General features: G+C 41.3%; 1 protein-coding gene across 1 annotated transcript; it reads right to left on the reverse strand.

The window, feature by feature from the left end:
- Nucleotides 1–54: 54 nt before the first annotated feature.
- Nucleotides 55–25,842, reverse strand: LOC117256804 (uncharacterized). The gene is made up of 19 exons (XM_033626494.2): nt 25,613–25,842; nt 23,408–23,485; nt 23,072–23,249; nt 22,721–22,917; nt 22,432–22,535; nt 22,056–22,120; nt 20,716–20,977; nt 16,982–17,175; nt 16,165–16,290; nt 15,863–15,991; nt 13,630–13,752; nt 12,528–12,663; nt 10,565–12,021; nt 8,393–9,262; nt 7,745–8,079; nt 7,515–7,614; nt 6,217–6,832; nt 4,770–4,901; nt 55–3,485 (listed from the first exon to the last, which is right to left on the reverse strand). Exons 3-18 carry the CDS (start codon nt 23,231–23,233, stop codon nt 4,783–4,785), a joined length of 4,995 nt encoding a protein of 1,664 aa, XP_033482385.2. The 5' UTR covers nt 23,234–23,249; nt 23,408–23,485; nt 25,613–25,842; the 3' UTR covers nt 55–3,485; nt 4,770–4,782.
- Nucleotides 25,843–26,644: the final 802 nt, after the last annotated feature.

Raw genomic sequence — 26,644 nt, forward strand, 5'->3', positions numbered from 1 at the left:
CTCTTCAGACTCAAAGGCGCTCAGAGATAAATGAATCCAAGAAAGAGACAACGGTTAAATTAAGAGCAAGCTTTTTATTCTAGCCGCAATCACAACACAGATACATTCACATCAAAGTGTCCAAAACAAGGCAATGAATACACAGTGAGTGCGACAATCCCGCCTCACTGCCAAAAGACTACAGATACCAGAGATATGAAGGCAGCTCAAAGTGTGTATGTATGTGTGTGTGTGTGTGTGAGGGTATCAACATGGCAAATGAATGGCGATGACATCGAGTCAGTAACAGTCCGCACTGTTCTGCCTGAGTCAACAAACCAAGGCTGGGAGAGAATGACTCCACCTCTAAATAAAATATTAATATAACAAAAATCAAAAAACATTCCACACTTTTAACACAAATACATCAGTAACCTTTCGCTGAATAATCTCAAAGGTCAATGAAAGACAGCTTTGCAAGGTTTTAAAACAGAGCTTCACATTTCATCAAGTCTGTCTTTAAACAATACTCACATACCAATGTCTGTGTTGAAAGAAATAATGGTAACTTTAATTGCTGCCCCTCTCCATACTGTCCACAAAGAGAGCATTTCTTTCTTTCTTAACCTATCTTCCAACTTTTATTTAACCTCCTCTGTCGGAGTATTAAAGGGGAGTATCAATTGTTTGGACGTGATTTTCAACATGGAGGTGGCTAAACTGGCAGCTAGCAGCTAACAATGCTAATCAGGGGGAAATGGAGAGTGGGTGCTACACTTCAGCGATAGCGCAGTCCTGATATCAGTGATAACCGCAGTATTAGTAGTGCAGTGCAAAGCGTTGGCAACAAGCTAGCCAGTTGGATACATACATGCACTAAGGGCCCTGATACACCAAGCCAACGGTCAGCTGTTGGTCAATATAGAGCCATCAGTGAGCATCTGTCACCCTAGTTTCTGTGTTGTGTCCCACACGGTTGGCACTAGTTGGCACTTGTCGCATGTTTTTTGGGCGATTCAGACATGTCTCCTAACCTTATGTGTTTTTGTTCACTGGCACACAGTAAATATCCTTTATTCATTCAATAATATCAGGTTGTGTTGTTCATGTGCTAACTGGCTAACTAGTATTTTGAATCCATACTGACAGTTGTCCAGTTTCTCTTTTTGAGCGACAAATACAGACTACCGCTGTTTGCTGCTATGGAGTTATTTCCTCTGACGCAGGCGCAGATCGTAGTTGGTTAGTGTTTATGTGCAACTTTTTGGCCAAGACACAGTGACGTGAGATGATGCCACTAGTTCATTGATGTCTCTTGGTGTGTCTGGGCCCTAACACGTGCACACAGCCGGACTGGCTTACAACAAGCCACAGAAAAGCTCAGATTACAACACACACAGAGGTAGCATAATTTCATTCTCTGCTCAGGACCATTGCTCCACTAAATCTTCACATAGCAATTAGTGATTTGCTGCTATAGAAATGCTTTGAATGTCACATACAGAAACTTTTAACTGCTCCACAAATGAGGAATGGTTTGCAGACAGCTATGAGACAGAAGCCAATGGTACAAATACGCCTATTAGTTAACTGTGTCAACTTAAAAGTCCCGTTAGCATCCAAACTAAACTAGAGAAAAGGGAAGAAAAACTTAGAGAGCCATTGAGACTGACTGGCTCCAACCTCCAACTAGCCCAAGTATAGTCACTATATCAGCATGCTTTGAGACCACATATTTCACTGAGACACCAAAATTAATTTAACTGCACCACTTTCTGGTGTGATCAGGCCTAAACTCAAGTTTCATGTTAGCCTTGTCTTAACCTCAGTGTATCTTCACACAGAATGAGGACTGTGGATTTCTTTGTGGCAAATATGTGCAGGGGTAGGGATGGGAAGATATAGTGTCATAGTAGGGATAATTGTGAATATTGTGTCCAGCAGCACCCAAAGAGGCTGCAGGGCAACCAACAATAAAAGAGGCCGAAAATTCTGCCTGCGAAAAAAATGATGCCATTTTAAATAGCAGATAAGCCTGTTTTAAGACTGCTTGTCCTTCGCTAAAAAGGATGTTAACTACAACAAGATGTGTGTCCTCTTTGTGATGCAATAAAAATATGTTTCTTAACGAAATGCAAAGTGAAACCAGTATGTTTTGATATCATTTTAAGAGTTCTAAGCACATGATATTTTCATAATGTCCCATGGCCAGATGGTAGAAAGAATGACCATTAACTCTTTCGATCTAGATGTGAACATGTGAGTACAGTTTTAAGATAGACTTGAAAAACTGTGGACTTTTCCTTTGTCTCTGGTCAAACCTTGTACACAAGCAAAGTGGTGAGATCCACTTGTTATACAGCATAATACAAACTGTACATCAACTCCAAACGTATCTACAGAATCTACAGTGTATATACACGTGGGCTACTGTCGTCTATGGCACAGTAACAAATGTACAAAAAAAAAAAAAAAAAAAATCTATCAAAGCCATTCACATCACTTAAATAAATTATATCTGATCAAATATAATAAATCAAATCAATTCATCTGTATACTCAGCTAATAAAATGAAGCTTCAAATGATTAGTTTTTGGTAAATTCAACCACTGAGTGCTCGTTAGTGTAAGATAGAGAAGCAAAGCAGCAGAAGGAGGAGAGAGGGAGTGCAGTTTGGATCACCATACATGGAGCGGAAACCAACTGCAGGTTAGACTGAGTCATAGACATGTGCTCGCTCCTTTCTCTCTCTCTCCAACACACACACACACACACACACACACACACACACAAACAGTAACGTCAAGATGAGGACATACATGTCCATATTCACAGCTAACGTCTCACACACATTCTCACTATGCTTTCACACAGTTGTAAACACCAGCCTTCTACTGAAACACATTCAAGTGTACGTAAATAAGCCACCTCAGGGATTAAAAAGAAAATATATATATATCACATTTCATAACAGGCCGTTCTCGGCTTCGCCCTTTTGGAAAACAAGTCAAACTTATCTTGATGAGCACTTGTTTAGAAAAGCATCGACTAGGCACTGACTCATTCGAAGTAGGTCAAAGCTGGACCCCATAACTTAATGCTGCTGAGACACTAAAAACTAAACAGTCCCTTTGGAAAAGTGGTTGTAAACTTTAAATAAACACCAACAAACATCACTAAATCACTACCTCTGCACCTAAATATACAGGTGGGTGTAAAGTGACAGTATTGTGATGGAGAGCGACGTCTCCACACAGCAATTAGAGGATAAACTAGTGACCATTAAGACATTTTAGATCCACAGTGGAAGTGTTTATTTTGCCAGTGCAGGCACAGTTACCTGCACACACATACAGAAGTCCTTGTGTGATAGAAGCACTTTCTAAACTGGTCCTGTGCTGGTTTGAAGGTCAGTTTGCTGGTGACTGGAGTGTCCCTGTATGGTTGCTGTTGTCCATCACTGAGGTTCATCGTCAAACCACAGTGATCAGTTCCTTCGACCACATCTGAAGACAACCAGTAAACAAAAACATGCAAACATGAGACTATATTTCAACCAAATAAAAAAGAAAACAATAATAATTTAAGACAACATTTTCACTTGTTTTCAGGACTTTTATCAAGACTGTGTGACTTCATTTTTAACCATAAAGTCTGCTGATATTCTTAATGTATGATTAATCGATTACACATAAAGAGACAATCAGTCTAGTATTAACTGTACAAAAATAGAAGATAAAATGAACTGACACAACAAGCTATGAAACTATCTGTGTGGACAGAGGTTACTGATCTGCAATATACCTGCTGTTTAGGTTCAGATATAAGAAGTTTAAGGATAAAGCATTTCTTTCTATTTATTTGTATGCACTTACACAAAATATTTCTATCTATCAATCTTCATAACACCCTATAGATAAAGCAGAGGTGGGAAGCAGAGATGAACACGATCATACAGGACACTTGGAAGGAGGTATGTACTGAGACACATCTGGTTACAAATTCCAACACATGGAGGGAATTCAATTGGTAAATAATAATTAGATTTTTCAGAACACAATAATATCTATAATGGGCCCAACACATCCCAGCTCATGTTGGAGAAACTGTGGAACATGCACTGCCAATCACACCCATATATTTTGGCAATGTCCTAAGTTAGGTACATACTGGAGAGAGGCATTTGATGCCCTTAAAGAGGTCTTTGAACAAGATATTTGACAAGACCCTACAGTGGTACGTCTGGGTGTTATCCCTGAAAGTCTGACTGTGAGGGATGAGAATTACCCCTTATATTATTTACAGCAGCCTCAACGTGCATAAGCATCAGATGGCTAAAAGCAGACCCTCCCATATACAATACATGGATCCAGAAGGTCTGGGACCTCTATCAGATGGAACAAATGACATACTCATTAAGATTTCAAAAATCCGCCTTACTAAATGATGGAGTCCCGTCATGGCTTTACATTAAGGTTTAATGAGTAGTTCTCTATAATGTGGAGTGAACCATTATTACTACTATTTTTTTAATTTTGATTTTTATCTATTTAAATTGTGCTTTTTCTAACCAGTGGATTTGGCTATATAACATCAGAGTAGATGTCTATGCTGTTTTCTTTTCATATTTAGGTAATTTTTGAATATAATGTGCACAAATGTTATATCAGAAAACGAAGTAAAAATTAAGTTCTAAAAAACATGTATGGACAGTAACTTATTAATACTCAAAAAAAAAAAAAAACATATATAAAATCTGCACCAGTTTTCTCAGTGTCTCTGGAGGTTACCTGCAGCTGTGTTTTAATCCGTCTCCTCCTCCTGATTCTCTTCTTTCTGAGGGGCAGGTACGACAGATGTCCCTAACAAACCTCTTCTCACAATGTAGGGACACGAGGGACCACTGGGGATGTCGGCAAAACCTGCAGGACGGGAAGAGACCGACAGAGAAATAAATGAGAGGATTAGAAGAAAGCAGATAAAGGACAGATTGTGAAAGCACAAAAATTAAGAGCACACAAAGAGGAAACGCAGAGAGAAAACATCACTAACAGCAGGGGCGTCTGTTTTTTGTACATTACAGAATCAGACAGTCACGAACATGATTTACATACTCAGTCTGCACCCATTATTAATGATACATAACCAACTTATATCCAGCATTTAATCTTTTTATCTCAACTTTTTGCCCTCATCTTTAAAAAGTTTTGTGCGTCACAGCAAGGCTCTAATTTTAATGATTGCCAAATAAGTTCATATTGAATCTCTGTTCTTTTGTTTGTCAGACTGAAAATCCAAATATCTCTGATTAAATTAGCCATTTGGTTAAACACATGTTCTAACATCTTAAGAAAGATGTTACATGTTTGCTTTTTAAAGATAAAAACATTAATATCATGTTCATATCCATGCATCCTGTAATGAGATAGAAGTAAAGGGTTTTAGTAAGATAACAGCCAAGTTTCAGTCCACTGTAGACCGTAAAATAGATATACTGCTGTAACCCTAGATAGGATGACTGGGAAAATGTTTACCTGAGTTTAGTGCCAAGGCTGGAAGAAAACTACTAGTCTAAGTGAAAAAATATTTCTTTCAGCAACTTCAAAGCTGTTTGAGGAAACTTTGGAAAAAACAAGACACATTTATTTTGCTTTAAAGGTATACTGTGCCAGAATTGTTGGTTACTGTTTTTAACCAGCATCAAAAACAAAAGTGAAAGCCAACCTGGAATTCTCGCCACTTGGCATTGTGTCTCAATAAATTTCAGTTTTTTTTGGTGCTGTATCTGAAATTTTTGTAGTTTCCTCTTGGATACACACTGCTTACAGTCTGGCACTTGGTAACTACCTTAATATAATGTCCCGAGTGCTATGGGAGTACACGGCTATTAATGTCCCAAACACCGCAATATGAGTCAGAGGGGCAGAGTCCCTGGAGAAAAACACACCACCACACACTTGAGTGGGTCATAATAGATGATTTTAAGGGGTTATATTTGTATGAGTTCATGTATTTTGTTTGGTTGTTTGTTTTTCTTTAAGTCATGCATACTATATTGTTAAGCACAGTTAGCCAACAGAGGAACAAGACTGTAGGTATGATGCTTCTTTTCACAGATTTTGTACCAACTGTGCGTTTACGCAATTCTACACAAGCCTAGAATTACACAAGCCTTATATTCCAGGCTGTCAATTTTCCCCTTTATTTACTCCACAAACTTTCAGCTGACAAAGTTACCTTTCATGACGACTTCCGGCAGTCCATACGGTTCATACTCTGTGTCATCAAAGGCAGCCGACAACTGCGTTCTGTTACGGCGAATTCTTTCAGCCAGACGGGCCGGGTCAGCCGGGATGGGGAAGGAACCCGCAAACAAAATTTTGTCTCCTAACTCTGCTCCCTCAGATACCGGGACAGGTGAGACAGGTGGGGATTCCACTAACTCTTCCTCCTCCTCCTCCTCCTCCTCCTCCTCCTCAGTCTGAGTGTATGCACAGTGGAGTTCAGAGGCTGTTGGAGCACTGTGAGGATACAAACTCTCCTCTGTTTGACTGCTGACACTTTTCATTTCTGTCCTGACACACCTGTCCGAGGGATCATTGGTTGTGATTACTCTATCGGTTGCTCTAGGAGCCGATATTCCCCATGATTCCTCATGATTCCCCGTGTTACTCTCAGCTGATTTGGTCTGCTTTGGTAAGGAGACTTTGTGGGAATCTTTGGTGGCATGTAGTTGACCCGATTTCTCCAGTGACATTTGGATAACGTCAGTGTCTCTCTTCACTTTGTGTTGTGTCTGACAGGTATTTGACTGATGCAGAAGGTTGATCTCCTGGTTTTCCTTTTCAGATTCCTGAGTCAAGAGAATAACAGAACAATTAAAGGCATAAATCCATCTGTGAGAAAAATGTGTGCCCAGTAACTCTTTATTTTTCCTATAGTAAAGAGTATATAGTAAAGTACTGAGGACAGGCTGGTGATTTGAGTATTGATACAAAAGGAAAAATAGAAATGCTTCATTTTACAGGTCCTTCATTTCCTAATCATTTCATAAATTCCATGGCAAGACTGTACTTTAGAAATGAAAATAGGGGCAATAGTAATTTATTGAAAAAAGAGCTTTATCTTAACACCCCACAAAAATCAGTTATTTTTTTTATTCTTCATACGTGTTGAACTGTATAATTCCCTATAGCCAGATTTCATATTTTTGCATGATCATCTGGCTGATTATACACTGACTCTGGGTCACACTACAGTGATTTGGCATAATTTAATTTGAAGTGTACCGAATTAACCCCGTCTCTATTTTCTCTATAATTTGCACTGAATTACAGTTATTTCCGAAAGATTTCTGAGAAAATTCTAAGGAAATTACAGACCTGGAGAAACAAATTCAGTCCCCATTCCCTCAAATTGGACTGTACTCTACTAAGGGATTTCTACTAAAATATTCTATAAGAACTCCATATAAAGAGTCTAAAACACACACAGTGGTCTGGTATCTAAGTGAGTGCTGATTAAAAACAAATCACCTCGTCAGTCTTGGCAGTGTCCTGATTGTATTCCTGAAGTACTGCAGTCTTTTTAGAGGGATGGAGACTCTTTGGTTCAGGGAGGTTGCTGTGCTGCAGTCTTAAGAACAAGAACAACGTTAATTCAAAGCATTCACATATACATCATCATCATCTTATGTATATACATTTAACACAGGCAGTAAATGTAATTTATTGCCATATTTTTAGTCCTAGTATGATTGTGTTACCTGGAGAACAACATGCGGCCCTGCAGTTTGTTGGAGGAGCAGGAGAGGACTATCTCATCTTCTCTGACAACAGCCACATTACCAGGGCTCTCCTGAACACCCAGGTAAGGCGCCTGAACCTGGCTCTGGGTCATCTCATCGGTCTGCTGCTGGTTTGACTGGGACTGTCTGATCGCAGAGATCTGGTCCTGGGTTTCAGACTGGCTGTCTGTTTTGGGAATGAAGTGGTCAAATGTTGGGGCTGGTTTTGAGGCCAGTCTCCACATAGCAAGCTCCTCAGCCTGCTGCTGGGTCTGAGCAGAGAGTGCCCGTAGCCTCATCTGCAGCTCCTCCACCTGGACAGGAGGGGAAGGACAGGACAGACTGAATCAAACTTGAGTCAGTCTTCACAGGTATTTCAGATAACTGGGAATAATTTTAGGTCATAAAACAGTTGGTTGAGATTACAGTAATGTCTTCTTTTACTAATATAATAAACTGTACATGTGCTAAATTCAAGGGAAGGACACTAGTTCAGTTCCCCAATAAAGACTGCCAACATTTACATCATTTTCTACGTGATTAACTAAACAGATTTTTGTCGCTCTTCTCACGTAAGAGATGTCACATCATTGTTGTGATATAAAAAGGAAAGTACAGTGTGACTACCTGTTGCTGTAGGCGACTGATCTGAAGATCAGAACCTGCCTCCAGCTCCTCTTCAGCCCCTGAAGTCCTCCCATCTTCCCTTTCTAAATCTCCTCCTTCATCTTCACTCTTCTTCACATCCTGCAGCAGTGACTGCCGTGCGTCAGTGGTGATGTCATTCGGCACACTGGGTGACCTCTGCTCCGCCAAGCAGGACAGAGCATTTCCTGTGTTTTGGCTTTGCTTGTCTGGGTCTCCTTGGTTTTCGCTGTCAGTGTGTAATGCTGCAGTCCTAGAGTCTGAGACAGTCAAGCCCTCTATTCTTTGTTTCAGCAGCTGATTCTCCTGTCTGAGAGCGAGCAGTTCTGCAACCACGTCTGCTGTTCCTCCATCTTGACTGCAGTCGGTCTCACACATCGCGTAAGAGGAGTCATTGGTACTCTGAGTCTTGGCCTGAGAGGCTGCATGCTGTTCCTCTGACCACAGTCCTTCATTGTCTGATTTGTTACTAATAGGTCTTTCAGCATCTGACGTCGCGATCATTAGTTGACCTGCATCTCTTTGTGCATCAGGGTCAACACCTGCCGGTGAGTCTGTAGTGAGGATGGTGACAGCACACTCTTTTTCCTGGTTTACCTGAAGCCCCGAGATCTCCATCTCTTCTTTTTCATCTCCATCCTCCACCTTGCTGAACGTCATCTCCTCTCTTCCTTTCCTCTCCTCTCCCTCTTTTTCAGTCTTGAGTGCATCCAGCTCTTGCTTGTAGCGCTGCAGTTCCTCTCCCTGGCGGAGGAGGGCACTCTCCTTCTCTTGCAGCTCAGCTAGAAGACCAGAGATGTGTTGGCTCTGCTTCTCAAAGGCCATGGTTAGCTGCTTTGTCTGACATGTCACCTGAGGGAAAAAAATAAAAGTACAAAGTATAGTCAGAGGTTTACTGGGTTTTAAGTACAGCTACACAGCACGTTTAAAAAAGACTAACCTATGAATACTCAGGTTTTAGTGTTGACAAGCCTCTATTGAAAAAGTTATATGCTTCCTTTATTGAGTCAGTTCTAATATCTGTTGAATCAGTTATCTCAGTCCATAAATCAAAAACCAACAAGAAAAAACTGTGAATGCAAACCAGAAAGTCACTGCTGTACATTTAATGACTTTTGCCATGTGTAAGTCATGGACAGAAAGCTCAGGTCATCTTACTGGACTTCCAAGTGTCCTTTACACAAGGAGTTGTACATGCCTCCATTAGGGCAGAGGTTTACCTCTTAGGTGGCGATAACAAATACTGTATATGAAGTATTTTAGCCCATCAGCTGTTGTTACTTTAAACAGTGTGTCATCTGGCCTTGTCCCCTGGATGGTGGCTTCCTTTTCTAATTTGTTTCCCATAAGGGTTTGATGAAAATCAATCCATGTACACTTTTTATCTCTGCCAGGCATGACCCTGGAGAGTCATGCATTCAGTCATGTGTGTGCATGCATCTGTCTGTAGCTAATCTCGCAAACTACCATACTCATCTCCCTCATATTTTTTGGTCAAAGATCTTTCATGGTTGCGCAGATTCACATATTTCCTCTCTCTCCTCTTAAACAGCAAGTAGGAGCCACAAGTGATGAACACCTGCTCCAGTTTGGCATCTTGTTTCCGCTAGGGACAACGTACGTGGCGGTCTTGTTAGTGTTGGCAGATTCCTGGTTGTTTAAAACATTCACAGCTGTCCTGCATACATGCTGGTCACACAGCCTGCCTGGCACTCCCTGTTCCTTTCTAGCATGTATTTATTGTGATTTTTATTCATCTCTTTTCTTTATCTTATCATTGACTGCTGTCTGTAAAACCTCTGGGGGCATTAATACTCTACTCTGTTGTGCTCAGCAGCAGTGGAGGGGCCAATTTCTTTCATAGAACAACTACAGAAAGAAATGTATGTTTAATAAGTCTATTTTAATCAGTCATATCTTTTCAATAATAGCAAATATTCTTCGACATTGCAACACCATTCTTCTATCTGAACCAAGGTATCATGGCCAATAAATGATAAATGGAGTTTAACAACTGGATTGAGTTGACTATTCACAATACAAGTGTTATGATTTAGTACATATAATAGTTTTCTTTGTATCTTACTAATATAAATTGTCTTACTGTGGCTGGACAAACTCAGTGTACTGGACTGTACATCCAACATTACTTACCTGGCTCTGCAGGGCCTCCAGTTTAACCTGGCACTGGTTAGCACGTTCTGTCTCCTTTGTATTCTTCTTCTGTAGGCGCTCCACCTCTTTTGCCAAATCTGAGGAGGCAGGCTCAACCTGGAGGTCAGAGGCAAACCCTCTGTCGTCTGACATGAAAGACCCTCCCAGATAGTTTTGTCTGGTGTCTTCCACGTCAGAGGCCACTTGACCTGTTTGCTCTTCATCTGACAGAGGTGAGCGCTGACGATCTATCACTGTATGTGCTTCCTGAATAAGATCTGCTGTGGCCTGAGATACAAGCATGTTGCGTTGGTTGGTGGACTGGCAGAAGAGGAGGTGCTGCTCTGGTGAAGGGAGGAGCTTGTTGTCGCAGAGAGCGATGTTGGAGTTGAGCTCATCATCATGGAGAGTCAAGTACGTCAGAGGGCTATTGGAAACTGAGAGTTTCTCCACTTCCAGTGAGTCTTTTTCTCTGCTGCGCTTCAGTTCTTCCAATTCAGCTTTAAGTTCTTCAAGTTTGGTGCTCAGCTCCTTCTTTTCATCTACATCTGTGTTTGTTATTTGGTTCCTCTCCTCTTCCTCTCTTTTTCTCTCCTCTTGCTCTAAAGCCAGCTGGGCTTTCACCTCTGATAGCTGTTTCTTTAACTGGATATTAAGTTCTACCATTTCACTCTCCCTGTCTTCTAATGCTTTGTTTTTCTCGTCCTCCTGCTCGTCTCTCTCCTTCCTTTCTTTTTCCAGCCTTCCTCTTTTTAGCTCTGTCTCCAAAGCAGCCATGGCCTTCCTCAACCTCTCTGTCTCAGCCCTCTCACTCTCCAGCTGTGCCTTCCATTCCTTGTCCTGCTCGTCCTTCTCCACAGCCTGGCTGGCACGTTTGCGGCTGAGCTGCTTGAGGCGGGTCCTGGCTTCTGCCTCAGACTGTCGTTGGGCTTCCAGGTCCTCAAGTCGCTTCTGCAGTTCTTCGCGTGCATCCTGAAGCTCTGAGCGTAGAGTGGCATTCTCCCTCTTTAGGTCTTCAGAGGCCTCAAGAGAAGGAGTCTTTTCAACAGAAACTGTCAAACTGCAGTGATCCCCATCCATGGAGGTGTTGGTGGGAGGACCAGCAGCAGAGCGAGAGGAGCTAGAGAGTGCTTGATCAAACGAGTGCTTGTTTGTCCCAGAGCTGTCACTCTCCATCGCCTCACTTCTACTTTTGTCCTCCTCATTACTTTTTCCTCGGATGTATTCTGAGTCTATGCCTTCCCCTGGCTCTCTGTCAGAGGGGTAAGATGCAGCAATCTCTGCCCTTCTCTTTTCCACATCCACGCCCTCTTCCCTTGTTTGCTCTGCTGGGGTGGCGGTGCCAGGCCTCTTATTGTGAGTTGATGGTCGAGAGTGAGGGGCATAAGAGGGCTGAGGGGTGAAACTCTGTCCAACGGGACAAAACTGGACAGGTTGTAGGGGGGCCGCTTTTTGCTCTGGAGTAAAGAGGAAGGAAATACAAACAGCAGAATAAAAGATTATTTTAAAGACAACGCATGCACCAAGAAATCATAGGCCGTAAAAAGACTGAGCCTCTCTCTTTTTTTATGTGCAATACTGGAATAGTTAATTGTGTTTTAAATTTGAGAAAATGGATAGGGCATCATTGACCAGCAGGAGGCAGCACTGGGACTTTTGCATTGGAGGGGAAGTGCAAGTACTGTACAGCATTCATGAATGTAAAACACCCATTAGGATTCATCCACTTAAATAATGAAATCCATCTATTTTAGTTTAGAAAATTCCAAATTAATCAATAGGCCATCATCCACCTCCATCTCCTGATCTCTAACCTCCCTGTGGAAGGAGGAAAGAGGAAAAAAACTCTACAAGACCTCTTGTTCAAAACCATATCACATTAACATAATTTACCATCTGCACATCATATGACTGATAAATCTGAAGCATTTGTCCTCCCTCCCTCCGACAGCTCACTCCTCACCCTGCAGCTCTTTGAGAAGACGAAGGGCGTCGGCTCGCTCCTCTGCTAGTCTCCTCCCCTCCTCCTCCAGAGCACGTTCTTTTTTCCTGCTCTGCTCCAGACTCACTGCCACACCCTCAGCCTCACGCAGCGCTTCCTAATGAGAAAAAATACAAATAAGGTGAAGTGAATCCAGTCAAATGGTCAGGTTAGTTGGAATGATCAGTTCTCAGTTGAACCTTTAATAACAATGGTCTGTTTTGGGACAGAATCAGCCCCTCTACAATCTACCAGATGTGCACAATAAAATATCTTTAATTTCTCACAGTCATCTTTAAAGTCAGCCTCTTATAACACAATAAGAAAAGCAAATACTTCTGCTTAAAGTCTTGTTTTAATATTTGCACCTGTTTGAATTAGTGCAGCAGGACTTGCATATCAAAAATGTGTGAGAGCTACAGTATGTACTGACAGCTGCTTAGTAACAGTGTCACAACACCAACAGACAAGCAAGCCACAGATAAAGGCAGCATAGTGCAGATGTTGCAAGCTGGGATACATGTAATGAACTGCCACAACAAACTACTCTGGAGTTTTAAATATCCTCTGCAGTGTGGCTGTTCTGAGCGCTGGTCTAAGATTTATAGTTCTTGCAAAAGCTCTTCTTATATGCAAGTTCAGCAGTTCATCATTCAGATTCATTATTAGTAACAGTACAGTTCGGCTCATGGCAGGTACAGTGGGATATGAGGGTTCATTCCTTGCCAAACTGCCTGGCAAAGGAGGCAATTTAAGAAATCAATATTAGATAATTTATCTTTCAAGCTCTTCTAAATGCTCTCTAATGCTCAACCTTTATTAAAACATAATAATGCAGCTGGGTGATTGAAGAAGCCACAATTTACTTATAATTTATTTACAGTTTGCTTATTTTAAAAAATCTTAGACTGACATATGGCACATTAAGATGTTTAAAAATGTATGGAGTTCACTGTATACCCACTGAGCTAATGAATAATTGATACATGCAGACCCTGACTCCGCTAGACTCTGGACATCACTGGGTGTGTGTGTGTGTGTGTGTGTGTGTGTGTGTGTGTGTGTGTGTGTGTGCGTGTGTTACCGTCAGTTTGGCTTGTGTCTGTGCTTCTTTCTTGTGGCTCTCCTGCAGCTGCCCTTCCGTCCACTTCAGTTTCTCCTTCAGAGTGTCCAACTCTTTTTCCAAAGCCTGCTTCTGCAGAGACAGCTGAAAGAGGATATTATAACTCAGTAGCTGATAAAAACAGGGAAAATTAAATCAAAGAAGATGGAAGGGAAATAATATAAGAAAGAGACAAAGGTAGGTGGTTAGAACAACATAGAGGAAATATAAAAATAAAGTGGCTGTTGTAGGAGGCGCAGAAATCAGGACCAGTGAGGGGAAGCAGGAGAGCAATCTGTGATCAATAGCGAGCGTAAGCTGTGTCTAATGTCTACCTCTCTGGGGAAAGAGATGGAGGTTTAACAGGCTGATCGGCTTCCCACCAGCACTCATATCAAATTCTAATGTCATTGTACACGTGGACAGTGTTAAAGGTAGCCTTACTGTAGAGTACTGTGTAACATTTCTGATTCAATTTTAGTGATCACATTACATGTACTAATCCAACAAATAGGATACTTTCTTCAGCCTTTTAGATTCATTATTCTTGTGTCTTCAAGTCATGTTGAAAACAGCAACATGAACAGTACAGTGTACATGGAATAGTGAACAAAGTGGTAAATATATGTCACAGTGGCAACTCAATGCTGTAGGCTTTGTCTATCAAAGATGAACTTTAGTGAAGGTTTTTGTATTGGTCTTGAATTAGACAACTTCTGCCACTAATATGGACTTAATGCTACAACATTTATCAGCCTATTAACTCAAAGTAAGCCAAGAGCAGTCATTATAGTGATTTAAGTTCTTGTCATAAGTAGTGTAACCAGTCTAACTACTTTCCCAGGACGTAGTTCATTGAGAGACGTCACAGGGGCTGTGTAAATTGTTTACTTATTTCCTGCAGCTGCTCATGAATTAAAATATGTCTACAGCCAAATCAGCTGATCACTTTGAGTACTTTTGTGCCAGCAATCTTCTTGGATGTTACCAGTTTTTCCAGTTTTCTGGAGAGAATCTTTGCAAATGTTTCTACAGCACATAAGGCTGTGACAATATGCTGTTTGACAATGCTTTAATTAGTCCATTCAAATATCTAAAAGACGATCACTAAATTACTTAAGGTTCTACGAGTTATTCGTGACTGAAACTGCATGCATTTGAAAACTGTGAACACAAATTCCATTAAGAGCTGTGTAAATCGGTTACTATCAGCAGCTGAATGTGGGATTTGATACGACAAACTGTGCCTCTATTGTGTGTTCACTCTCGTAGCCTTTTCAGATATATCAAGATAACATCTGTGTGGTTTACAGAGGGCTTACAGTAAGGTTTTAGGGGACACTATGGGTACAATGAATGCTCATTGTTCAGACTTCTTTCACAATGTTTAAAAGTATAGGATTGAGGACAAGGAAATATTTTCTTTTGTAAGTGTCAAGAGGCTCACTCCGTGCTGAGATTAAAATTTGTGTTATTGTTCTGCTGATAAAACGTAAATACCACAGCATTCCTTCACGTAAAGAAAATGGAAAAAAAAAAAAAACACAACAGCATGTCTCCAAGCACAAACTCACTCCTCCTTCCCTACATTCATGCAACTTGCCTCAACACACCTTCATACAAATCTTCCATCTACCTTCACCCTCATCCCGCAGTCATGCCTTCACGCCTCGTTTACTACAAAGTCTTCACTATTTCTCACACACAAGTTATGAGTTTTGGTTCACGCTTCCATAACCAAAGCATTCTGCACCGTCAGACATAGTCGCACGGTCATTACCTTCGCTGCTCAACCTTTCCACTGGGGAGAAACCAAGAGGAGAGGAGGACGAAGCGGAGAGGACAGCGGGTGGAGGGAATAAAGGAAACAGAGACAGAGGGCAAGAGACACAGAGTAAGAGAAAACAACAAGGTCAAGAAGCAAGCGTGGGAGAAGAAGCGAGATAAGTTTATTGACCTTTGGAGAAAGAGTGAGAGAGAGGAGTAGGGATAGAAACAGAGAAAGCAGGAAAGAGAAACAGGAAATAGCTGAAAAAAACAGAACAGACATATGAACCGAAATATCAACACTATGTACAGGATATCAGTTTGCTGCACAGTTTCCAGCGTTGATACAGATCTGAATTAAAGGCTTTATCTTGGCAAAGTAGCTGTATGGAAAAGCATATTACGAGTCCTGTTTGTCTTTTTTATGTGGATGATTTTGTGTATGTACCTTGTCAGCCTGAGCCTGCAGGGCATTGTGTAGTGTCCTGGCCTGCTGGAGCTCCTGGTTGAGCTTATTCACCTCCTGCTGATGCTGCTTCTCTAGACACTGTCTCTCCTTCTGAAGCTCTGTCAAATCCTGGAGGCAACACACACACACACACACACACACACACACACACACACACACACTACAAAATCTGAGCCAATCTGAAATTTTCTCATGCTTCATGCAGTTGTTTCTCCAAGCATCTGTTATTTCTCTCAATCGTGCATCTGTCCATATCACTCATTCACCCATCTCTGCCTCACCCTCTGATGTTGTTTCTCCATCTCCTTAGTACGTTGCTGGTGTTGCAGTCGGCTGCTTTCTGCATTTTGCCTCTGACACTTCAGCTCCTCTTGTAGCTGCTTCAGCCTTTGCTCAGCTCCTGATGCCTACCACACAGACACACACATTCTATTTTCGCTGCCATCATGGGCTTGGAGTGTGCCCTGGTCATGATATTTAATTATTTTCAGGTGTGCATTTAAATGGTCAAATTTGTGGGCATGTTTGTCACATCTCTAAACCTGTTCTAACAACCTGTTGCTACATGATGCATTTTAAAACATTTTCTGATACTGTTTTCACTTTGTTTACCTTGATTTTATCGTGTGATGCTGATAAGCGTTCTGCATTTGACTTTCTAACATCAGGAAAGCATTAACACTTTGAGAGCTTGGCATGGTTGCTAACAAACGAGTCAATGGGAAAACTGGCAGCCTCTCACAGTCTCTCCTCGGCATTGTACATTGTTTGCCAAAAGGTTAGATTTCACAAACCATCAGCTGGATTGTTGTATAGAACAGAACATAACAAGGACAGTGTTTTTCCAGCTCACCCTTTCCAAAGTGCCTGATAATAACTGATTGTGTAACAAGTTAAATATTTCCAATTGTTTGTTATTTTCAGGGAAGTCAAAGAGCAATATTTTGACAAATGGGGCTAACACCCACACCTAACATTTTATGACAATAACAAAAGGGCCTATGGGAAATATAGAACATTAGCACTGGTATGAAACACATTTGACTTCAGGAGTAGTAGTAACACCAGATGTATTAGCTGTGATAGTGGATGTTTTACCCGTTCACTCTCCTGGGCCATGCGTGTGTGTGCCAGGCTGAGCTCGTCGCGGGCTTTCTGAAGGCTGAGCTCCCTGGTGGCGAGCTCCTTCTTGCTTTGTACCATTTCAGTCTGAATGGACTTCAACGTCCCGGTCTTTGCAGACAGCTCCTCCTCCAGAGCAGACACACGACGCCGCGCCTCTGATAAAGATGCTGGCAGATGGATCAAACACACAGAGACATACTGGTTAACAAGTTATTTTGGGTATAAAACAGGTCTCTGAAAAACTAATATCACCTGAGCACATTATAAGTGCATCACTAAGATAATGTAAATAACAGAAACAAGGTTGCTATGTATGAAAGTATGTCATGTAGGAATTGTAATAGTATTGGTAAAAGTAAGGTAAACGTATTGGCTTGAGTGGGGAAGGTATATTGCTTTTATAAATGCACAAGAGCAAGGGTAAGGTGGAAGCAGTTGAATCACAATTATTACAATTACTGTCTGCATTACTGCCCACCATCTTCCAGAAGAAAACAATGATCATAAATATGCATTAAAATGTTCAACTCGAGATCTTTGAGGCAAGTAAGAGTTACACAAATATCTGAATCCCAGTGTAAGAAGGATTTCAACTTTAAATGGGGGAAAGGTGACTGAGTGGGTGGAGAGCAACAGAGACAACAGGGGTGTGGTAATACTGGGAAAATACCCATCTTTAAGATTTGTTTCACCAAAATGAGAGCTGGCATTATCAGTAAAAACACCTTGATTTCTTACATCTAACCGCCAACAGTCAATGACACAGCAGCAACATACAGTCCAGGTCTTCACAAAAGAGGTCAATCCATACACACCAGCTCACTGATGACCATCTGTTGTAACTCCATGATACTTTCACAACGCCTGAGGATGTCTGGCTGCTCATTTCCAAATCGAGGGATGAAATCAATTTTCTGTCTGTTGAATATGCTGTCCTGTTTCTTTTTCTCATTCCTTACATTTTTCAAATGTTCCACTTTTTAAATGAACTTGTAAGTGACTTGAATAAACAGAAAAACAAATAAAGACATGCAAATTTTGTTAGGGTTTCACCATCGACTGTAAAATCTGTATTAAAATTTTAATATTTACCAAATAAAACCCCATTAAAAAAGCTAATCTGAATAAAATCCTGTGCGTCTTAAATGATTACAGTGGGGTGGTGCATGATAAAAACACAGCAGCAAAAAGCCAGTGAAAAAAGCACACCTAATGTAAACACCACACACCCCTCCCCCTGTGTGTCCCAGCAGCTAAAAGAAGCTTTTATTGTTTCACATTGAACAGTCCCCTTCCTCCACTGAACAAACATACACAGAGTGGAGCAGAGAGAAAGAGGAGCGTTATATCACAATTACAAAGTGGACTAAGAGCCACTGTACATCAGGAAGCTGGCCTGGGAGCAAACAGAGGAGTCTCCGGCAGAGCCAGTAACATCTACACAACCTCTTATGTAACAAGTGTTGTTGAGGTTATACAGAGCATAGATTCAGGATGATTGCGCTGCTTCACCTACGCTGATGTTGATGAGTTAGTCACCTCAGAGCTACAAAATAAACCAGAACACATAGTATGTCATCATTTGGGCTTAATGCTCCACCCAAGATCACAACTACACTCCAGCATAACTGCTGCTGATTAACTGTCAGTATCATCAGTCCTGATCTACTGTAAAACTTTAATTAATAGCCCAGGTTATTATTTGCTTAAATCACTAAAATCAACAAGCATCTATATGGGACAGACTTTTAATTCCTTTCACGCAAAATATTGCTCGTCAAAGATCACGAAAAAAGTAGAAATGTTTATTTTAACCTGTATTGATATTATTTGTAATAAAAATAAGGCTTCAGATAACACAGTAATTATAAATCATTTATTTAATCTAGCTCCGACAGACAGCGCATCACAAAGAGTTACGATACTCAAGGATTACGGCACCTGTCATACCGACACAACACCACTTTATCCTGTTTAAACAATACTCCCTTGGATACTTGGATACATTTTTACGAAAAAAAGTTTTGATTTTTTTTACCTGAGGACCCTTATGGACCAAAGGAATATAAATAATTTATAGGGTAATCGAGGAATGGACACATAATTTCAGGTAGAACTGTTAAATTGAACTGCCTGGCAACCAGACCAGGCTTCTAATTGAGACAGGTGTTTATTTGTGTAGCCACACCAGGCTAGTAAAAGGGACTGGGGATTTAATTTAGCCTGGTTCCAGACCATAGACCCCGCCCACTCAACTGAGTAGGCTTGCATCTCTGGTCTGGCATACTGCAATGAATTTGCGATTTATCTCGTCCAAACGATGGATGGACCAATGAACGCCGGGGGTGGGGGCGGGTCTAGCGATTAGCCAATCAGCGCCACGCTGATGTCACGCTGTACGCCGGTGGGTAACTGGTGAGGATAGCAACAATGGCGACCGCTACAGATCCTACAGACCACATTAACGATGCTATCGAGGTATTTCGCCACTACTCGCGTTAATGGAGGACCAAATTAAGGAAGCTGCTAAACTGGATTTAATGGCGTGCAGCTGGGCGTGCACGACGACAGAGACATTTTAAACGGGCAATGCTTGCTTGTTTTTGGCACCCCCGAGGCATGGATACTAATGACGTCAGATTCTGGGTGAGTTGTTGATCTCTACTGATTGGTTAGGGAAAAATCAAATTCCCTCCCCCTTGTAAATCGCCTTCAATGGAGGCAATGTCAGACTGAAGGTTCTGGGAGCTTCAGTCTGACACTCAGGCTAGGTTTAATTGGGACTATGCTTTTAATTGAAGGGTTTACAGTTGATTTAAGCCAAAAAAAAATTTATAGAAACATTACAGATAGCTTTATTTTTCTTATTGTCTGCAAACCCCATTATTGAGCCCAAAACTAACAATGACTTGACAAGCTAATATAAATGATTCCTCTGTAGCTCCATTATTGTCCACAAACTATTAAAAATGAAAACTGAAGCATTGCAGTTTGTTTAGCCTTTCATCCCCCAAAAAAGTGCTTTTCTCTGAGGAACATCTGCTAAAAATTTACTGCCCAGTTTGTTTGTTTTTTTAAGGAAATTAATTATCTCTCTTTTTTTTTTAAAGGAAGCCATACATCTGTGAGCCATCTTGAAAGATTTCAGTCTCGGGCTGAGAAGCACAAAAAGGTCAGGGAAGACATATTATTGTTTTTTCTCTTTTCATGAGATTTGTTGACAATAGACACTAAGAAAACTATAAAGTAACACCAGCCTTATAAGTATTCTGACCAGAATTCTCAGTCAAAGTCAAAACCAGCTGTGATTGAGCTTCTGCTGCTGCAGCCTCCATGCTCTGGAACAGCCTTCCTATTGACATTATGTTGGTCAACAATGTGCACTGCTGTAAACAGCATCTGAAAATCTATTTGTACTGACAGTGTTCCCACTGATGTCTGTAAAACAAGGGGGAACAAATAACCAAAATTGAAGACAAAATTTCAAAATCAAGGGATTGTGTGTCATATCGCAGGACTACTAAGTTAAACAGGTAACAGCTGAACTTCTCTGTTTACTTCAGTCCATGCTGGGTCCCATTATCCAAATAACTTTATTAATCCTGCTTAGGGAGACAGGCTGTCAGGCTGGGATGCATATTTCAAACTGCTAATGGGCGACACCCAGCCGTGCCACACTGCCATGGTGACCATTTCACATTACTCACCATCTATCTCTGTCCTGCGGTCCTCCTCCTTCCCATAAACCCTCTGCTCCGACTGGCCAGGACTGACGACATCAGCACAGGGCGTCTGCGGAGAGGAGGGGGACGGTCTCCTGGCCGCTGGCCTTGAGTCGTCCCGTTCCCACGGAAACACACCCACAGGAGTGGAGAAGATGTCCGATTGGTCGGATGGATGGCGGTGGGGTGTGCTCTTGTGTTGTTGTCGTGGTAACGAGGCCGTGCCCACTTCAGAGAACTGGAGCCGCTGCAGACAGGAGGAGAGAGGGATTAGATCCAGACAAATAGGAGGGTGTGAGACTGAACAGGATGTCAAACTAGAGAGAAAATTTTAGCAGTAATGACAAACAAAGGGGCTCGAGGGTTCAAGCTCTTTCACTTTGACTTAAACAGTATTTTACAGAAGAATGACTCATCGCTATTATAGTCATGACGCTCCCTGAATAATTTGACTGTGAACAGCACCACTGCATATTTTTTTTAAACAAATAGTGTGGGAGATGAGAGAAAAGTCACAAGTCAGGTGTGAAAAGTAAAGGTAAACCGCCACAATAATTACAACTTTTTCATTCATTTTTTACTGTAAACAAATGCAGCACACTTTCATAAAGTTAAGCAGAGGCACAAGTAGAAAAAAAACTTGTCCTAAAAGTATATATCTGGTGATATTCCGTATTTCTCTTACTGTAAACAAGTCCCATGAAAAGATTAAAACCAGCAATGATATATGCTCTTTATAAATATTGTCTGTGGCCAAAATGGGACATAGCATATTCCATCATTCCACAGACCTTCATTGTTGTCAAAAACAAATAGAGTTTACTCCTGTTTGAGTAACATTTGCTAAAGACTACAGTGTCCAGCTGTTTTGGGAAATTACTGAGTTTTTTTTAAAAAGAGTGGAACTGTATATTTGCAATCTTTTAAAAGACTGATGTCTTCAGTAGAAATAAAAGGGCTGTGAGCCACAGACAGGTTTAGAAGGTCACAAAGCACTGAGAGACAGGCTGACACATTTTTGGCTTTGGTCTTTCCTTGGAATTTGTTGACATTTAGAAAAACACAGAATAATGTCAGCCTTGTCCTTTCACCAGGCAGGCCAACACAAGTGTGCCTTGCTGTTAAACAAGGAGCCATGAAACAACTGTTAATTAGTTAATCAGCGGAGAAAGCACGAAAGAAAACACATAATAAAGAAAACACACACACAATAAAAGTTCTGTTGAACTGACATGAAGTGAGACAATTCCCACAACTAGAAAACTACAGCTGTAACCTTGAGCTGGCCTATGCATAGCTCAGCATTAAAACAGGCTGGTACTTACTCTGGCGTGAAGAGTTCTGCTCTGTCCTTCATCTCTATGCCCCGACCTCTCCTCCTTCCTGCTCCCTACAGGACAAAAGCACAGCATATGGACTGGACTTGGTACCAAAAGCCAATCACCAAAGCTGAACAGAAACAACAGCAGTGAATAACCTAAATGGATTACTGACAGGAGAGGAGGGAGACATGCAGCAGTCCTCAGAGAGTGAAGGGTTGGAAAAGAGCAGGAGCTGAGGGAGTTTATTTATAACCTCTCTATTCGTTGGGGAGTCTTGTGGTTTTGCTGTTTAATTTTCCAAACTATGCAGTGCATTAATGAAAAGATAGAAGCCACCAGAGAGAATAAACACAGGAGTCATAAAGGAACAGGACCGTACCATTGTGTTCCCAGGGTGAGTTTGAATTCCAGCAAGGGGTAGAAAATAGAGTGGTATCTGCCAATCTGGTGCTGTTCTGCAGCTTCTCCAGCTCTGCCTCCAGCCTGCCAAGGTAGGGGTAAAGAAACAGAAGAAGGTCAGGAAGACAGTATGGTCCCATAATAATTGAACTGTCTTTTAATATGGCAACATTAACAAGAATGAAAACCCATGTGAAGAAAAGGTACCAGAACAATTTAAAAGCAACATTTTAATTATTGTCTGTGGGTGTCATTCCACTGGTCCTAACCTTTTAACATCCTGGTTGAGTTTGTTGTTGAGGGTGCGAGCGGAATCTAGCTGGCCCTCTAAAGAGCATACTTGGGCCTGCTTGGTCTGGAGCTCCTGGGTCAGGCGCTCAGTGCTTTTCACTGCTACCTTGGCCTCATCGCGAACACTCTGGAGTTCTCTCTGCACACACTGGAGCTCCCCACGGACCTCCTCATACTAGTCAAGGAAGAGGATGAGGAAGAGCAGCAGGAAAAGTACATCATTAAGGATTACAAGTACTGAAAAACTTTTTGTATGTCAAATAAAACATGATGATAGTGTTGTATTGACTTGAAGAATTGGATGTGGCTCTCAACATGGCTGCTTATACCTTCACAGTTTGTTTTTCAAGGTTTGTGTGAATGTTGTCAAGCTGCAGCTGTTTCTGCTTGTTTTCTCTGGACAGTCGCTCCTGATGGACCTGCAGCTCCTTCACCTTTTGCAGGACACGTCCAGACAGCCCCACAGTCCAGTCTTCCTCAGCCCAGCTCATCTCTCTCTGCCTGGGCCTGACAAAGAGAGGAAATAACATTAGCAAAGATAACTCTAATACGATTTAAGTTTTACTTCCAGATTTTATAGTTTGCCTCCATTATACTCTGGAGAAAACATTTCCTTTCAACAGTGTTCAAATGTATGCATTTATGAAGCCAATGTGCTAGCTAACCTGCCCTATTCCTGCTCGACAGATCCAGAATCAAACAGTCCCTGGAGTCATTGGAGTCAGTAGCTGGAGTGAAGAAACCTGAAACACACATACACAATGTTTGAAACAAGGAGGAAGTACAGGCCTGTTAAGTAAGGTGCAGGGAGCGCTATGTCAAATTGTGTTTTGGCAGAGGATCCAGTCCACACCACATGTATCTAAACATGTTTCAATCATCTGTGCCTTTGGCTGTGGGTCTTGAATATGTTATGTTGCTAAGGCTTTGATCCCTAAGGGAGATGCCGGTCGTCACCACTGGGCAGCTGTGACTCAATGTTTTCCAAAACAGACAGCCTGTAATGTTGCAAGAGCACTTTAAGTTGAAAATAAATCCATCTCAAACTGAAAAAGCAGTTATATGTTCCCAAAAAATGAGCATGTTTTGCTCAGATTACATCACAATTTCATGGGAATGCAAAGCTAAAGTTAAATCTGCAAACTCTGCATTCACTCCCACTTTATGTATACGGGCTGACACTAACAAATGCACACAAACACAAGCAGAGTTAAAAATAAGAGTGTTGTCGGAATGAAGAAAAGCCTGCCTGAATATAATGGCCCCACCAAACCTGTGGAGGTTAATTCTGATCTCAGTTTTGACACGCACTGCAGCCTTAAGGCTATTAACACCTCAACTCTAGTCAGATAGTTTCTGTCATAGCTCACAGGTTGTGTCACTGCGTTTACCTGTTTCTGAAAACAAGAGTGGCAAGAATACTCAGCTGAATTGACAGATGTATTAATGAAACAGGAACCACAATATGATACCTAGAGCAGCTACAGATACAGTACAATTACAGACTTGCAGAGGGACTTCTTCCAAGTGTGTGTGTGTGTGTGTGTGTGTGTGTGTGTGATTTCATTAGGTTGACATGCTAAGCCTTGCATTAATGACGCTGGTTAACAGGTTGCATTTGGTTTAGGGCTGGTCTGAGCCAGAGCTGACAACCTCAAAGTGCTTATTTTGTCAGAACATCAGCTCAAAACACAGTTTACAATGATTTAAGAAAGAGAAAAGCAGAAAATCCTCATATCTAAGAAGCTGGTACCAGAGAATGTTGTCATTGTTTGACTAAATTAATCCATTATTAAAAGTGTAGCCAATTAGTTGTCTGTCATCTACTACTTATTTAAGCTCTAATCTAGCTTAATGACATTTAAATATGTTGATAAAATAAAACATATCTGACTTGGTCAGGAGCAGAATTATAAGGTCCTGCACTTTTTTTCCACTGTTTTCATTAGGGTTCTCACAGTCCACTTACTTATCAAGATAGAGTCAGGTGACTGAGACCTAGTGGTTTAAGACACATACTATGTACTTGCAACATGCCTTATTGGATTGTGACATTGTAAATCTCACAATCCAATCCATTGTAAATGGTCAAATAAAAGGAAAAATACCCTTATATAATTTTCTTAAAAACATGCAGATGTGTATTTAAAATCTGACTAAAGGGATGTTATAATATGGACACTAAAAACAAGCAAAATTATATATATTTATACTTAAGCCAGACAAAATAGGTCTTACACACCAAAAATAATCACACCATAAAAACAAAGTGTGTGTAACATTATTCATGAAGTAAATGTCAATAGATTGAAACATCAAACATGTCCACTCTATTTAATAATATCTATCTGACACATCTGAAGGTGGGGTTTGACACCTCCATTAGTAGAGAAGGTAGCTTTTCTATTATACCAAGATACAGAAAATAATAATCCAAATTTTAGCCTTAAATCTGGTATCTGGCTCTGGTATCATGACCATTAAATGTTCTCACCTGATAGCTAACTAAATAAAGAAACTAGTGCCCCCTCTTTGTAAAGGTTGATTAAGTAGCGTTAGATAAGAGCAGGTTTAGTTTAGTAGAAGATGAGGCAAAGATCCAGAGGTTGGACCCTGGCCTGGTCTGTACCACCTCTGATCACGAGGTTCAAACTGAACAACAGACAGCTGACAACTTCCAAAAACATACAAGGTTGTATTTAACTTTAACGTCCATCATGAACACCTTCAGTGCGGTAGCCAGCACGGCATCATGGCCGGCTGAGACAGGCTTTCCCATCGCGTGTTAATGCTTGGTCCATCAGCGGTCAGTGACTGACAACTAACTTAGCCCTGATGCTACAAGCTAACCCCGCACTAAAGCTACTTACCATTCACTTCAGAGTTACTAAGGGCGCCAGCCGCCACTGAGCTGCCGCCGTGACGGAGCTCTGAAGCCGCTCTCTCTAAAAGTACCGACAGCCTCCAGTTCTTCTGTGAACACCGGGCGAACCGTCTCTTTGAACGGAACCGAAGCTAACAACTGACGTTAACTGACAGTTTTCATATCTGGAACAAGATGCCGCGCGTCTCGTGCAGCTGACAAGCCAACAGTCGTTGTGGCACGAGGCGGGGTGGGGGTTAGTGACGTAGCAGGGGAATGTTTTGGGAAAAGTCCTCGCGGCGGCGTGAACCGTTGATGACCCCTAGCGACAAAACCTCACCATAAATCAGTGACACCTGTAAGTTATGCCGCGGCTTACGATCGAAATATGTCTTTATATTTTCTACAGGTGACTATAGAATTACAACACAGAGCCTCCGCCATATTGTCTGTAGTTCAAAATGCAAATAATCTTTATTGACACTTGGAAACAAATAAGGAACTGTTCTTTATTTCTTAGAGAAAATACGTGGCAGGGGTAAGACTTGGTTACTTAGTTTGTTTTTTGTTTTTTTTTTACCCTCCCCAAAGATAAAGATAAGATTGGCATTATTGGCTGTAATTTCCTCCCCTTGTTCCAGCCAAGGCTAGATGACCAACCTGGCAGAACTGGCAACTGCCCTGGGCCCCCAGACCCTCTGGGGCCCCAAAAGCCCAGATCTCCAAAGTCACAATTAGTTTGAGTCAGAAAGAACAGTTGACTCTAGATCAACTTTTTAGTTTTGTCTGTGAATTTCAACCATAGTGGAGTCATCTGTGTGAAACAGCCTCAGGAAAAAATAGTAAATGGACCTTATCTCAAGATTTCTTTGTTTTGTTTTATCAAACTATGATTACAAAGGTTCACAAAAGTTTTGCTCTTTATGCTAAGCGTTTATGATCATTTGTATATTATATATATTTAATATTTTGTTTACGAATAAACTGATGTAAGAGCCTTAAAGGAATGCTTCACCCACAAAATGACCATTTGCCATGT

The sequence above is a fragment of the Epinephelus lanceolatus genome, chromosome 7 (genome assembly GCF_041903045.1).
Source record: "Epinephelus lanceolatus isolate andai-2023 chromosome 7, ASM4190304v1, whole genome shotgun sequence".
NCBI classification, from domain to species: Eukaryota; Metazoa; Chordata; class Actinopteri; order Perciformes; family Serranidae; genus Epinephelus; species Epinephelus lanceolatus.